The sequence below is a fragment of the Cydia fagiglandana genome, chromosome 12, assembly GCF_963556715.1.
Source record: "Cydia fagiglandana chromosome 12, ilCydFagi1.1, whole genome shotgun sequence".
Lineage (NCBI taxonomy): Eukaryota > Metazoa > Arthropoda > Insecta > Lepidoptera > Tortricidae > Cydia > Cydia fagiglandana.
Window position 1 is genome coordinate 10003195 of NC_085943.1, and position 14699 is coordinate 10017893.

Below are 14699 nucleotides of genomic sequence, written 5' to 3' on the forward strand. Positions count from 1 at the left end.
GTTGTCATGTACATAGATGATTGGGCCCAGGATAGAGCCCTGTGGGACTCCGTGTGGCACCGCTTTCTCTTCGCCGTTGGTGGTTCTGAAACGTCCATAGGTTTTTCGACCGCTCATGTAATTTTCTATTATTTTGATAATGTTATTTGGAACGTCGGCTGTTTGAAGTTTCTTTGTCAGACCCTCGTGATTAATGGAGTCGAATGCTTTCGACAGATCAGTCGATACCATGGCCACGCTTTCCTTTGCTTCTAAGGCATCCGTAATGAACTTTCCGGTACGAAGTATTTGCGTGCCTGTTCCTCTATTCTTAGTAAAGCCATGCTGGAATGGCGGTTGGAGTCGGTCGGAAGTCTGTCGCAGGCGCGAAAGTAGCAAGCGCTCGTGTAATTTACCCATGATGTTTAGAAGGGTAATGGGTCGATACGATTTGGCGTCGCGGTGATTTTTCCCTGCTTTATGTAGGAAGATGCATTCTCCGATTTTCCACCTATTGGGGTAGTAACCTGTCAGTAATAGGTAATCGGCTATAACTTTGTACCGGATGAGAAAGGGGTTGCCTCCGAGTTTGAGAGCGTCTGCTTTAATTTTGTCCGGGCCTGGGGCCTTTTTATTTTTGAAACGTCTTAGAGCGATCTTAATCTCCTCTATAGATGTAGCGTCAAGAGGCTGAAAGGGCGTGGTCTTCTCTGTGCTCTTGTCTTTGTTATCTATCTCGGCTTCTACTACGATCGCTGCATCGACTAAAGTGTCGATGGTTTCTATCTCGCTGTTGCATCCCTGGATGTGGGGGAGTCTCTGTACTGGTGCCTTCAGGTTGCGTTGGATTCGCCACATCTGAGCTCTATTGTTTCGTGGGTCATTTACTATTCTCACCCATTTCTGATCGTTATACTCCAAGAGCGCCTGTTGGACCAGCCGTTTCAGACGATTGTAGGTCGTTCTTTGTTCCGTTATTCTGTCCTGGTTAAAGCGTAGTCGCCACGCTTTACTTTTTGCTTGGTTTCTTTCGTCTATTAATTTATTAATCTCATCTGGAAGTTGATCTCTTCTATTGTACTCATGCAGTGGCGCATACTCATCCAAAGATTCGGTAATAGCTTTTTCTAGTTGGAGTATGTATTCCTCGCATTCTGAATCAGATGTGATTTCCTTTGGTAGCTGAGTGGTTTTGTTCCATAGAGTTTGCTGAAATTGCTGTCTGGTTTCTTCGTTACTTGCGATAGCACGGGTATTTCTTATCATATTTTTCGCTCTGTCCACCATTATATTTATATCTAGTAGCCATGGCATGTGGTCTGAGCCAACCGATGTTATTTGTCGGCATGTTACGGTGTCGAAGGCTTCCATTTCGTACGAGATGATGGCTGCATCGAGAATGCCGTACCCCGCACTGTTTGGTCGTGAAGGTAGGCCTGTGTGGTGTATAGTACAGACGTCGGAGTTACAAAGGTCGCGGATGAGTATTCCCGCCCCTTCGTCTCTCGTTTGGTTTAGTGTGGTCATTTTAAGATTGAGATCCCCTATGGTGATGTTCGGGGCTTCGGTAACAATATCTTCTAGCTCATCCTTAAGTGCTGCGGAGTCAATGTGTTCTGACCTGTGCGGTATGTATATTCCTTTAATTTTTAGGTAATCTCCAGTTACGTGATCGTAGGTAAGGTTGATAGCGACGCCTTCGATGAGACGGTCTTCTGCTTCTGTACCTGGAGTGACGTCGGTCTGACTCCAGCGTATACCTCGCATCACGTATAGGGCTGTGGTTAGATGCGATGCGATCGAGTGAGTGATCTTGTCATAGTTCGGGAGATTCATGCGGGTTTTGGAAAAATCCACGCGACATTCGTTCACTATGATTATATGTGGTTTGTGACGGTCGGCTAAAGATTTTAACTCGAGGAATTTACCTTTGAGACCATCTTGTAGGGACAGCGATTACGAACGAGCGAATGAACGGTGAAATTAAGATGCTCAGACACGCACGATGCATGTGTACCATCCGTTCCTTTCATGACTTAAGACGAGGGCCCCATACATAAAACGATAACGGCAATGTCTACCAAGCACGGGCCAGATAACACAACAACTAACAAGGGAGAACCTTCGTATATACTTACCTCATATTGTCTAAATTGTAATAATAACCTTTGTATAATATTTTTAAATGTGTTGTTACCTGTAAATTATTTATTTTTGTCTTACTTTATGTAATACATATCGCGCATTGGATTACTCTGTAAAGTGGTACTGTATACTTGATTATTAAATAAATAAAATAAATATTTAGTTTTTAGGGTTCCGTACCCAAAAGGTAAAAAGGGACTTATATTACCTATTACTAAACACTCCACTGTTGAAATTTTCACGGATGATATATTTCTGTTATTTATTTATTTTAAACTTTATTGCACATCAAAAAAAAGTATAAAAGGCGGACTTAAAATGCCTTGTGGTCTCCACCAGTGAACCATAGGGACAGAACAGATGTATTTCTGTTGCCGCTATAACATCAAATAGGTACTAAAAAGTACGGAACCCTCGGTGGACGTGACCGACTAGCACTTGTCCGGTTTTTTCTTCTTTTATCATAACAGTATATAGAAGGACCGAGGGACATGATGAACTGATACTCGGATTTAAGGCCAGTTGCACCAACCACATTAGACAGACTGATCATCGTCAGCCGGTGCGCCCCGGCGCTTTACTATGAAACTTTCCATACATAACATTTTAGCGAACTCTATAACGATACGAACAGTTTGGTGCAACCGACTCTTAGTCTCTGCGTCTCTGGCGTTATTCTGTCCGCCCAACGCTTCCTTGCCATGCGATGCGACCAGTGACCGTGAGCTTCCCCATACTATTTGGTCCTATTCTGCTTAGATAGCCAAAGAAACTAACCCCCTTATTCATAAAACTTTACGGGCTTGATTTAGTTAAATTATGTTTTATCCCTTTCTTACAAATACATAAGTCAAAATGGCAGATAAAGCAAACGATTATTAGCTAATTGAGGTTTGTAGCGCGTTTATGAATAAGCGGTATACCTAAGTACATACGCGTTCGGTGCAAACAGTGGAGAGCCTCGTTTTGATGTCGAGTTCGGTGAGAATATAGATGCATAAGAACCGACTAATTTGTCTCAACTCCGTCAACTACCTAATTAATTCTTGTACTACATTCTAAACAGAGGAATGAACTGGATGTAATGAAACGCTAAATGGTCTCAAGTCATTTAATCACAAAACTGACATTGTATATTTAGGCTAAAATAAGTTACGAGCAGACTTATTCTAAGGCCTGAGTTACACTTGTAAGTTTTACTTACGTAAGTAGGGACAAAGCTATTTGTTAGAATGAGATAACGATATTCATCTCTCATTCTGTAGTATAGCCGTGTCCCTACTTACGTAAGTAAAACTTACAAGTGTAACTCAGGCCTAAGGTTAAAAATAACAATTACAAGGTACATTGAATGTGCTAAATAAATGAATAAATTAAATAACAACGCAATACGATAAACAAACAAAAATAAGCGCTATGTGCTTTTAAATAAATGGTATAAAATAAATGATAACGAAAATATGTAAAATGTATACTAAGCCTAACTGCTACGCAGTATATATTGCAAAATAAAACGGTATACAAGGTTTTTTGGCCAGGTACGAAATATGGGTGTAAAGTCAAATAACTAATGTGACCCATAGCCGCCAGACTATAGCCTACAGCCGTGCACATAGCCAACTCGGTAACTTTAAAAATACATGTACAAAATAAATATTAATTACATCACTTAGATAAAATTACAGGTATAAATTTAAACCTATATTTCTGTGCCAAATGTAATTGGAATATTTGCCAATTTTTTTTTACACACACGCACTCAAACACAATTTAAAAACCAAACCATATTTGACGGTTGAAACATATGTGTTACAAAAATACACTCCAAACCTTACATCTAATATGTGTATATTTGCAAAAAGCTTGTGTATACATTTCGTATAAAATATATTCAGTACTCGGAAGTTACAACAGGCACTCACTGGTATAGTTTACAAGTATGTATACCTAAGATTGTACAAAAATATTATTGTAATAGGTATTATAATAGGATTATCAATAATAGTGGAATATAAAAGTTTAAAGCTGTTCAAATTATAGGCTCGTACCGCGAACCACGTTCGACGTGTTGCCTCTGTCGCACTTGTAAATTCGTACGTAAGTGTGACAGGGAGGTAACACGTCGAACGTGGGTCGCGGTAGGACTTCAGATCACCCAATAGCCTTATTAGTAAGCCTCGTCTAATAAAATGCAATACAAATTGCACTTAGCAATATTTTAATCATGCCGTTTAATATATTACGATTTTACGATAAAGCCACTTTGTACTTTCAGGAAATCATAAAATAAAGCTTAATAAAGGTTGTCTCTCAGTTATCTAAGCTCAGGGCCGGATTAAGCATGTCGGGGCCCCTAGGCAGTGCGAAGCTCAGGGCCCCCTACAGTCAATTCTGCATACAGCACATTCAGTACAGGGAAATAAAAATTTGCGTTTTTAATTTCAATCTTCAGGCGTCGGCCAAGCCGATCCTAATCGAACGATGTCTTTTTCGCTCTTATTGCGTGGACATAAAGCTTTATTCTATCAGTTTTTGCCGATTCCGCGTCGCGTCAAGTGTGGGGAGAGCCCTTTAGGCTTAAGGCCAATTCCCAGTGGAATACCAAAGATGAGAGCTTCAGCACCACTTTCTTATCTACCTCTAATGGCCAATTTTAAGCGAGGCTAAAAGCTAAGCTCACTAGTAGTAAGTTGATTTTCTCAATAGTCAATATTTTGAGAGGCTGAACAGCCATTGCCCGACCATAAGACCAAACGCCTAGCAACATGATTAGAATCAACCTAATAATAAAGAATTTCCATATATTAAAATTACTTAAATTACTATGAAGACAATTTTAAACGTCAAAACTTCTACGAAATTATGACGTATAATTAACACTTTCTTGGTCTACGAGTAGGTACCTCTATTAATTCACCAGTCAAGCTAACATGTAGATACAGGGTCAATTTAAAGAACTGTAAATAAACGCGAGCGCAGCGAGCGCGAAATTTTTTGACAATATCGCAAATTGTGAAACCGTGTTAAAAGGCCGGGTATCGATCTTCATCGGGCCTAATAATAAAAAATTTACTCATGAATTTTGAGCCTATGGAACAAAATTTGATTTGGTGCGCGCTGAGTCGCCGGGGCCCCCTAGCCGAGGCGGGGCCCCCAAGCCGAGGCGGGGCCCCTAGGCAGTTGCCTACTTTGACTTAGGGTTAATCCGGCCCTGTCTAAGCTACATGATTTATTAATACTATGAGAGTTAAGCAAGGCGTTATTAAAACGCCACATCAACGGGCATAAACGCCAAATCGCATAAATATCTCGTCTGGCCCACCATAGTTTTTTAGGGTTCCGTACCCAAAGGGTAAAACGGGACCCTATTACTAAGTTTTCCTATTTTTAATTTGAACCTTGTTGTATAGTATATATAAGGATGACTTTCGTTTATTTTAGAAAACAGTGAAACAAACGAAATGCTACTTTATTCAGTTTTAGAAAGGTTAAAATTGTTTATGCACACAGGGCCTTACGAGGATGAAGAGATTCGAATAATGATATTAATAATTACGTAATACTAGAGTTAGACCGCAAAAAGTCTGCATTTGATTTTGATAGCCCACGCAGTGCAAGTGTAATTTTAAAAGTCAAACTTCTATGAAATTATGACGTATAAATAACACTTCCACTGCGTGGGCTATCAAATCCGCTGCAGATTTTTATTGGTGCGACTATAATAAGAATCATTCTCCTCCTTATGTTAGTGTACAGCAGTGGCGGCGCGTCCATAAAAGCCGATTCCCATTTCCCACCGGCTTGCCTGTTTTTGGACGTTTGAGCAGAGTCGTAAAGGAAATATGTAAGCCAAATTAGCACCGGCTTGCCTATGGATATATTTGACGCGCCGCCACTGGACTGTACAGTCACCATATTAAAATTATGACCAGACATAGAAGTTATTGTGGCAATATTAAGTGATTGACAAAATGAAATATCGTTGTCTGTTATCGATGTTACCTTAACTTTATCGTAATAGATATTTATAACACTGTATTAATAACATAGCTACCGCGAAGTACACAACACGTTCGATATCTTCTTTGATATTTTGTTAGTTTTCCATTCTTTTGGCACTGCATATTACATTTTACGTTTTAATTTTTAAGTACACTAAATATAGTAGTAAAGAGATTATGTAGGTACGAGTTTGTAATTGATTTGCGTTCTTAAAATTTGTCGGTAGTTTACAGCAAGTAGAACTTACATCTTTTAATTACTAATCTGTAAGGATATGATGGTCGTCCTTGTCTACGTGACAGCGTGATAAAACGATGTCCGTCAATTTCTATCCCACGGTGTTAAAAAGTAACAGTTATTTTATCACGTGGATAAATATGGATAAAGCCATCCATAATTTACACTGGCTGATACAGACATATCGATAAAAGATTTATCGATGTTTCATTTTCTCAAACACTCGTTTATGCCACAAAAACTTCTGTCTGATTATCGCCTGATTCCTTGAAATTTTGACAAAACACAGTAATAAGGTTAAAAAAGTCGACTGTACATTTTGTTTGCCTTGTTATGGCGGCATTCTCATTGAAATAACTTTGCTATTCGACTTGGTCAAGGAGCTAAAAGATAAATCGTCGGGTGACAAGAAAGTCATTAAGTACCACCACAAGTTCATAGCCATTGTGAACCATATTAGTACTACAAGAAGGTCGATTTTTGTTTAATTTTTTTTAGTAATTAGTGACTTTTGCTTGTAACCTGACGATATATTATAAGACATTATTACACAAAAGATGAAAACACTATTTCGGAAACGTAGACTCAAAAGAATCTAAACATAATGTTAAGCTAAAATAAAGTTTGATTTCAGCAGCCGTAAGTAGTTTAATTAATTCGAAATATCAGTTTATTCGAGACTTAATGAGATGCCTAAATTACATTTTGGAAATTTGTACTATATTCAAACTAAATACAATTTTATGCTAATTTCAAACATTGAAAACAATTATTGAAAATGTATACAGTAGGGTGTTTGGTGCATCGTTTGCCAAATTAAAACGGCAGATAGCTTGAGTCATTTGCTATCTTCTCATGCCTAGAAAAACAAAATTGGCCATGGTTTTTTTTTACTACTACGCAAGTAAAATATTTGAAATTTACGAAAAACTGTCATAGAAGTGAAAAAATTTTTTTGCACCAAATTAAATATTTCTAGGCCTGAGAAGATAGCAAATGACTCAACCTATCTGCCATTTTAATTTGGAAAACGATGTATCAAACACCCTGTATTTATTTTCATAAAACACCTTCAGCAAGGCATATAATAGGCCGGTGCGGTGGTATATCACTTTGCCCCATGGGCAATTGTACGGGGTTGTATTTAATTGTTGAATTCATTCTCATAGGTGGAGTTGCATTATAGTAAAATTGATCTTATTGCTATTGGCATACGGTCCAGTTTAAGAGTAACAGGACAGGACACAGTAATGGTCTAAAAGTCTAAAGGTAGAAAGGCCGAGCGCTACTGTGTGTTGAAATATTTCGAAAGAGACAACGGTTGATGTAAAACTGACCTTAATACTATTGACATACGGCCCAATTTAAGAGTAAAACGTCAGCACAGCGGAGTGGTTTCCTCTCAGCAACAGTACTCTGTCCACAGACGTCGCTATAGCATGTAGCCAAGCCAGGTACAAAGCAGGTGGTATGACGTTCCTTCTCCTAGGCATGGGTAGTGTCACACAGACGAGGCGAGCTCCGCAGGATTGTGTTGAGATGAGCTCCCGTAGGCGGAGATGGCGATGGGTTCGTTCGCGGGCCGCTAGTAGGTCCGCGTCGGTAATGCCTACTGGAAATTAAAAATACATTTATTACAGTTATTACTACGCGTGTTACTAATAAAAAAATGTCTTAAAACCTAAAGATCATCTTAGTATATCCGTGCATTACTAGAACCGTTCGTTGTGCGGAACGTTGGAATGAGCTCGAAATACGCCAAATTCGAGTCTTTGGGCTTCTTCGTAATATAAGAGACTATCCAAGTGTGGAATAGTAAAGTAGACCTTATCACTTAAAATTTAAGGATCATTTTATCCTCACGAGAATCATTGGAGTCGTCCGTAGTACGGAACGGTGCGATGAGTCGTTCGAAATACGCCAAAGTCGAGTCTTTGGGCTTCTTCATAATGTCAAAACCCATCTTCAGTGTGGAATATTGAAGTAGACCTTATCACTTAAAACTTAAGGATCATTTTATACTCACGAGCATCATTGGAGTCGTCCGTAGTACGGAACGGTGCGATGAGTCGTTCGAAATACGCCAAAGTCGAGTCTTTGGGCTTCTTCGTAATGTCCGAGACCATCTTCAGGGCGGAGTAGTCTATGCGAAACTTCGATAGAAGGGACGCCATGCTGCGAAAATAGTAATTAATACAATATATCTTTGGTTAGGTTATTGCAGCAAAATGCTTAGGATGTAAAATTACGAGAAGTAAAACATAAAACTAGTTAGGAATTGAAGTAAATTATAATTGCATGCTTTTTACTAGCTCCTAGCTAGTCTGTTAATAGTTTATAAAAGCTGCTTGATTAAATTAATAGCCTAGGGGCTTCTTTTGCTAGGTCAGGGCTCGGAACCAGTATTTTTTTAAAACCCCGAATAGCCCAATATTTTGAATTATTTTATGCTCTTTAGATAGGACTGAATCATGTATTTAGGTAACAACTTCGTATTATTAGATTGTCCCATTAAAATGAAATAATAAACCAAAGAACGAAAACGAACGTAATAATACCGGTATTTTTGTATGGAGCAAATACCGGTTTCCGACCCCTGTGCTACCTTATCTAGGAAATCAAAAGTCGAGTCATTTCAGCTTTGGTAACAAATGTTCACGTTTTTGGAGATGTCTTATTGTTGAGATGAGTGTTTGAGTGTAAGCAAAAAAATACAGAAAGATACAAATTAACAGCGAAATTATTTTCAAACCAGCAGTAAAATTGTACTTTATTACTCTTCATTTTGGCGAGTACTTTTCCTTTCTTAACTTTACATACTGTAAAAACGAGGCCAATTTCAGTCGTACGTACTTCCTCTCCTCTAGTTCCATTTCGGTGTTTTTATTAGCGAGCGTGAATACACGCAGCGGGCACGATGACCAGGCGCGCCGCGTCGACAAGATGTACGGCAGGAGGAGGGTTAAACCTGCGGAGACAATTCTAATGAACTAAAGTAAAATTTTATAAATTCACCATTTTAATTTTAATTCACCACCTTTCCTGCCCTGTACAGTCTGCGTAGAAGCCGATTAACTACTGTCAATCTACTGATGTTAACCTTTTGGACGCCAATGACCGATATATCCGCACCGCAAGTGCGGAGTCCAAAGACGGATTAATCGGTCACAAACCAAAACCACAGAGCAACATAGACGTACGTGCATATGCAATTATGCATAAAGTTCAATTTCAGTTTTGACACTTCGGTGACGTGGCGTCCGAGTGACAGCTTTTGTGTTTGAGACGGCGTCGAAAAAGTTAAACTCTTCAAAAAAATGTCATCTTGTCTCTCCTCTGCAGATGCTAAAGTACGGACGCTAAGCACGGCACAAATAATTTCGCACCATAATTTAACTATTGAGCAATATAATTATGCGCGAGCGATAGAGATAGGAAATGTACGAAATTACGTGATATTGCGGGTTAAGGTACGAAATACTAGCTACCTTCAAGAATGTGTGCTCAGACCGAGTATAAGAATCCTAACAACAAAACCTGGACCTTATGACACGGTAATAACTATACAAATTGTCGGTGAACAGACCTCCGTCGTCGTACAGCCACCACACGTCGACGGAGCCGGCCTGGCGCCGCGTGAAGTGCTCCACCGACGTGAAGGACGACGCCCGCCGCGCGGCCGCGCCGCCGAGAGCGCGCCGCACCGCTCCGGCTACACCGCCACCGCTTCTGAACCGAATAATAACTCTCAGGTGAATATAAATTACTCCATAATGTCCGGTAAGATCAACCGTTTGAAATTATTCAAGCCAACAAATACGTCATTTCTCAATTTTAGGAGGAAAATTTCTTGAAGAATAAAGCATAATCAAAACACGATGACCTATTAAAAAAAACAAGACCGAGGTGATCCCATAAGTGTTCCGTGAACAAAGTTTTGTACGGAACACTAAAAAACATTAGAAGTGACCATAACTCTTATTTTGACTATGTTAAATGTATTGACAGTACAAAGGACACAAACAGGTCATAGACTAGTGTTTTTCAAACTGGGGGGTCACTCTAGACTAGTATTTTTCAAACTGGGGGGTCGCGAAGCGTCTGCCAGCCTTGAAACAATACGTAAGCGGAACATTTTGTTCGTACGAAGGGCCCGAAGGGGGTCGCGTCATGAAGTTTGAAAACTACCGCTCTAGACAATTTAACCTTTTGAACGCCAAACGGCGCATCCATTTGCTGTACCACTGACGCAACGGGGGTAAAATTTAGTTTTGTGAATAAATGATGCCAACCTAAAAGTGGGATGTTTTTCAGTAGATATTCATCAAAAAACGATCGACGTCAAATTACATCTTTGGCGTCGTTGTCAAGATTTTTCGTTGACGTCAATTGCCGTCTGTGGCATTCAAAAGGTTAAGTGATAGGTATTTAAGTTTAACTCGATGTAACTTACCTCTCCTTCTGTTCGGTGTTAGCGGGCTTATTGGCAGCGGCGTTGGGGTCGGCAGAGACGCCAGCGCGCCGTAGTTGCGGGGAACCCAGCGACACGTCAGACATGCTACTGCCTGTCACATATAGTATAAGGTTTCAATAACTGGCCACTCTTCAATAACTAGCCACCTTACGGACGAATTACCTTAAACAACACTATTAGTTTTTGATGTTGACAGATTATAATTAATTAAAACCAAAAGATTACTTTACTAACCCGCGAAAAGATAACGTGCTAGTCAATCAGTGCTAACCCGTTATACTTACTTGCATATTCTTTATGCAGTTAATGTTCCCACCCTCCCACCGCAAAAATAAATACGCAAATAAATATAACAAACCACCACCAAAAGAACAATACTCGACACGTGTTTCGCCTCTCTACGGAGATGTTGTTGGTCTGACGCCCGGCAACGGAATATTATAATTATCAGATTGGCAGATTATAATGATCTTACCTCTCGAGTGTGTGTTCAAGCTCTCAGTAGACTTGGACTCCTTACAGTTGTCCCCCATAGATCCTGTAGAACGTGTTAGCATTGTACATTGAACATCGTGTTATATACACATGAAATGGGGAATGAGAGTTTAGACACTATGAGTGTTTTTGATAAAAATGGTAAACGCTGGCAATTTAGCACAACGCCAGGTCATCATATGTTCGAAACTACTTAATACTGAAACATATAATATGAGGTAAGTGATGACAACTTCCATGATGAGAATGATGAGCCTTGGGTACAATGGGGTTGGCCGGTGGAAGTTTTTAGCAGATGGCGCCATAATAGCTTGCCCTGTCAATCCCTAGAATTGTATCAATTTTTTGTTTTTTTAATACCCTGGATGCCAGCCCATTAAGCCAAATCTCATAGAAAAAGGGGCAAGCTATGATGGCACCATCTATGCAAACGTTTGACAGTTGCCAACCCCATTACATCAGATCTGCCCCATATGTGGCACTCTGACAAAACACAGTCGTACACACGCCTGCGTCAAAACGTTGTTTGTGATATTACCTATCGTCGGGATTAGTGCCGCGCAACACCGCGTAACTAACAAATGCAGTAAGGTCCAATTTCCTTGTTACATTGTTTGGATTTAGAACTCTACCTAACAAAGTTGTTATTTACGCGCAATAGCACTATCCCCGAAGCTTCGACTTCTCTCATGAAACCTCCACCATGTCTTTTACTTATTTTTGTTAAAACAAACGACTACTGAATTTTGTGTATGAGTGACGGCGAAATAAAGACAACCTTATTAGTAGATCGGATAACTGGTCTGAACTGGACCGATAAAGAGAATGACAGATTTATGTAGAAAAAAATAGAGGATCCCTTTACTATATGAAGAGATCCTAGATAAAAAAATATGAAATAGGAAATTATTTTACTCTTATTAAAATTATCAATTATACATTGCATGAACTGAAATCACAATATTGTTAATCATTTTTTTTATTAATTAGTATATGGACACTCCATTTAAATTTCACGGCTTATAATATTTTGGCTCAGTCTTCGTTATTTGCTTCGTGTACAAAAACCAACAACAAAGACAGCAACGTACAGATGTACTGCATAATTATTATACATCGATTTTTCATGGAAACGTACGAACGTGTCTTGCTATTTCAGTCAGTCTCTGTGCAAAAAGTACTGAGGTTGACTGAAGAAGCATCACAAATACGAACTTTTCTGAGAAAATACGATGGAAAACAATTATGAGCTACATCTGTAAAGATCGGTTTTCCTAGGATAGCGGTGCCGTCATATAGCGGCCGTCTCCATAGTCCATACTAAATAATACGGCTAAATATGGATGTCGCAGTATTTGTATGGAGACGGCCGCTATATGACGGCACCGCTATCCTAGGAAACCAGAGCATTAGCCTGTGTCAGACCAGCACGTTTTCAACATATATATTTTTTGTTTTATGAAACTGATGAAATAACCTAACCGTGTAAGTACTTACGTGTCAGCGTGGTAAGGTCCTTAGCATTCATGTCTTGTAGGTAGGCTTGTAGGTCATCATCGAGAGCCTCGCTTGTGTACTGCCCGCCTTCCACACGCAGGATCGCTATCGCCATGTGCACGTCCAATGCTTTGCTGTTGCCGAGAATTCATCAAGTTAACTAAGCTGGTATTCCGTACACATGGAATGGACGATTGGAAATATAATCGACTCGCTCGTATCGGACTTGTACTAACATCAATAAGCTTTACCATGCTTCGATCTCTTAATGAATTAACTAACGAGGGGACGAAATTTTCAATGTATAGATGGTTGACCATCTATACATTGAAAATTTGCTTGAGCAAATCTTGTCAGCAAAAAAAGGCGCGAAATTCAAATTTTCTACGGGACGATATCCCTTCGCACCTACATTTTTCAAATTTGCCGCCTTTTTCTACTGACAAAATCTGCTTGACCAGCTATATCTACAGATGTAGTGCCTAATTGTTTTCCATCGTATTTTCTCGGAAACGTTCGTATTTGTTGTGTTACTTTAGTCAACCTCAGTACTTTTTGTACCGTTACCGAGACTGACAAAAATAGCAAGACACGTTCGTACGTTTCCGTGAACATACGATGGAAAATAATTATGCACTACATCTGTAAATAGAATTCGAGGCTTAATTGAAATAAAGTAGATAATTAACTGAAATAAAATTCGACAAAACACTGCCCTATTCCGCTGCACCTTTACCTGCAAATTCGACCTATGCCGTTGTGGCCCGGTAGCCGAATGGCACAGGCACCTGCCTCGATAGCAGAGGACGCTGGTTTGATTCCAGCCTGGGGCACTGGAGGCCTTGGCCACTTTTTCGTAGTATATGACATTTATTCCAGTTTATAATTTATATAGTAGTGTTTCTACTTCAAATAAAAAATTAAAATAAATTTTGAGAATAATTTAAATTGTTCTAAATTCTTCTCATAGTAAAGTAGGTAATGTGAAATGAACTTACTGCATAACTTCCACATAGTCGACAATTTCGGAACGGTCGCAATCCAGCCAGTTCTCCTTGAAACCCATCATCAGGATGTTCGGCTTCAGCTTACCAAGGCCACTCGTCTGCGAAAATATCACTTTTACCTTACTTATGGTGCTACTTTACAGCCCTAGGCCGGGATCAGGGACAAAAATTCTATGACATGGAACCATTAGGTGTCCAAAAACGGGACCCTGTTACTAAGACTCCGCTGTCCGTCTGTCGGTCACTAGGCTATAACTCAAGAACCGTGATAGCTAGACAATTGAAATTTTCACAGATGATGTATTTCTGTTGCCGTTATAACAACAAATACAAAAAACAAAATAAAATAAACATTTAAGTGGGGTTCCCAGACAACAAACGTGATTTTTTGCCGTTTTTTGCGTAATGGTATGGAACCCTTCGTGCGCGAGTCCGACACGCACTTGGCCGGTTTTTATTGTGGGACTGATGTCATTGTGATTGACATCTGTATTATACAATTTATAAAAAATTACATTGATCAACTATGGCAAAAAGGTATACCTGTATAAGCGCGCTGGCGCCATCTTTGAAGTTGACGTCGTCGACCAAACTGTAGAAGGCTTTGATCTTCCGCTTGTTGAACCAGTGGTAGGCGCGGTTTGAGAGAGCCTCACGGGCACGGTGGCTCACTTGATTCTGTCGTGGAACAACATATTTATTACTTTTTTTATATTTCTATATCAGTACGACTATAAGGTGCGTCCAGATGTGGCGAATACGCTTAGTTCATTTCGCTAGCGAGCGGTTCGCGAATAGCGCGCTTACGTAGGATTCCCCAAATATGGACGTATAATGCGGGCTGTAGACACTCGTCTCGGCAC

The 14699-nt window shown here is 39.7% G+C and overlaps 1 protein-coding gene across 1 annotated transcript in view; it reads right to left on the reverse strand.

Moving 5' to 3' along the window:
- Positions 1-6636: 6636 nt before the first annotated feature.
- LOC134669572 (bumetanide-sensitive sodium-(potassium)-chloride cotransporter) overlaps positions 6637-14699 on the reverse strand; it is a 52263-nt gene continuing 44200 nt past the window's right edge. Inside the window, exons 16-24 of the mRNA XM_063527224.1 lie at positions 14380-14514; positions 13828-13934; positions 12830-12963; positions 11313-11375; positions 10817-10928; positions 9950-10092; positions 9217-9331; positions 8390-8538; positions 6637-7975 (exon numbers count right to left, since the gene is read on the reverse strand). Coding sequence (XP_063383294.1) covers positions 7728-7975; positions 8390-8538; positions 9217-9331; positions 9950-10092; positions 10817-10928; positions 11313-11375; positions 12830-12963; positions 13828-13934; positions 14380-14514 — 1206 coding nt within the window. The 3' untranslated portion in view covers positions 6637-7727. The remainder of the gene's footprint in view (positions 7976-8389; positions 8539-9216; positions 9332-9949; positions 10093-10816; positions 10929-11312; positions 11376-12829; positions 12964-13827; positions 13935-14379; positions 14515-14699) is intronic.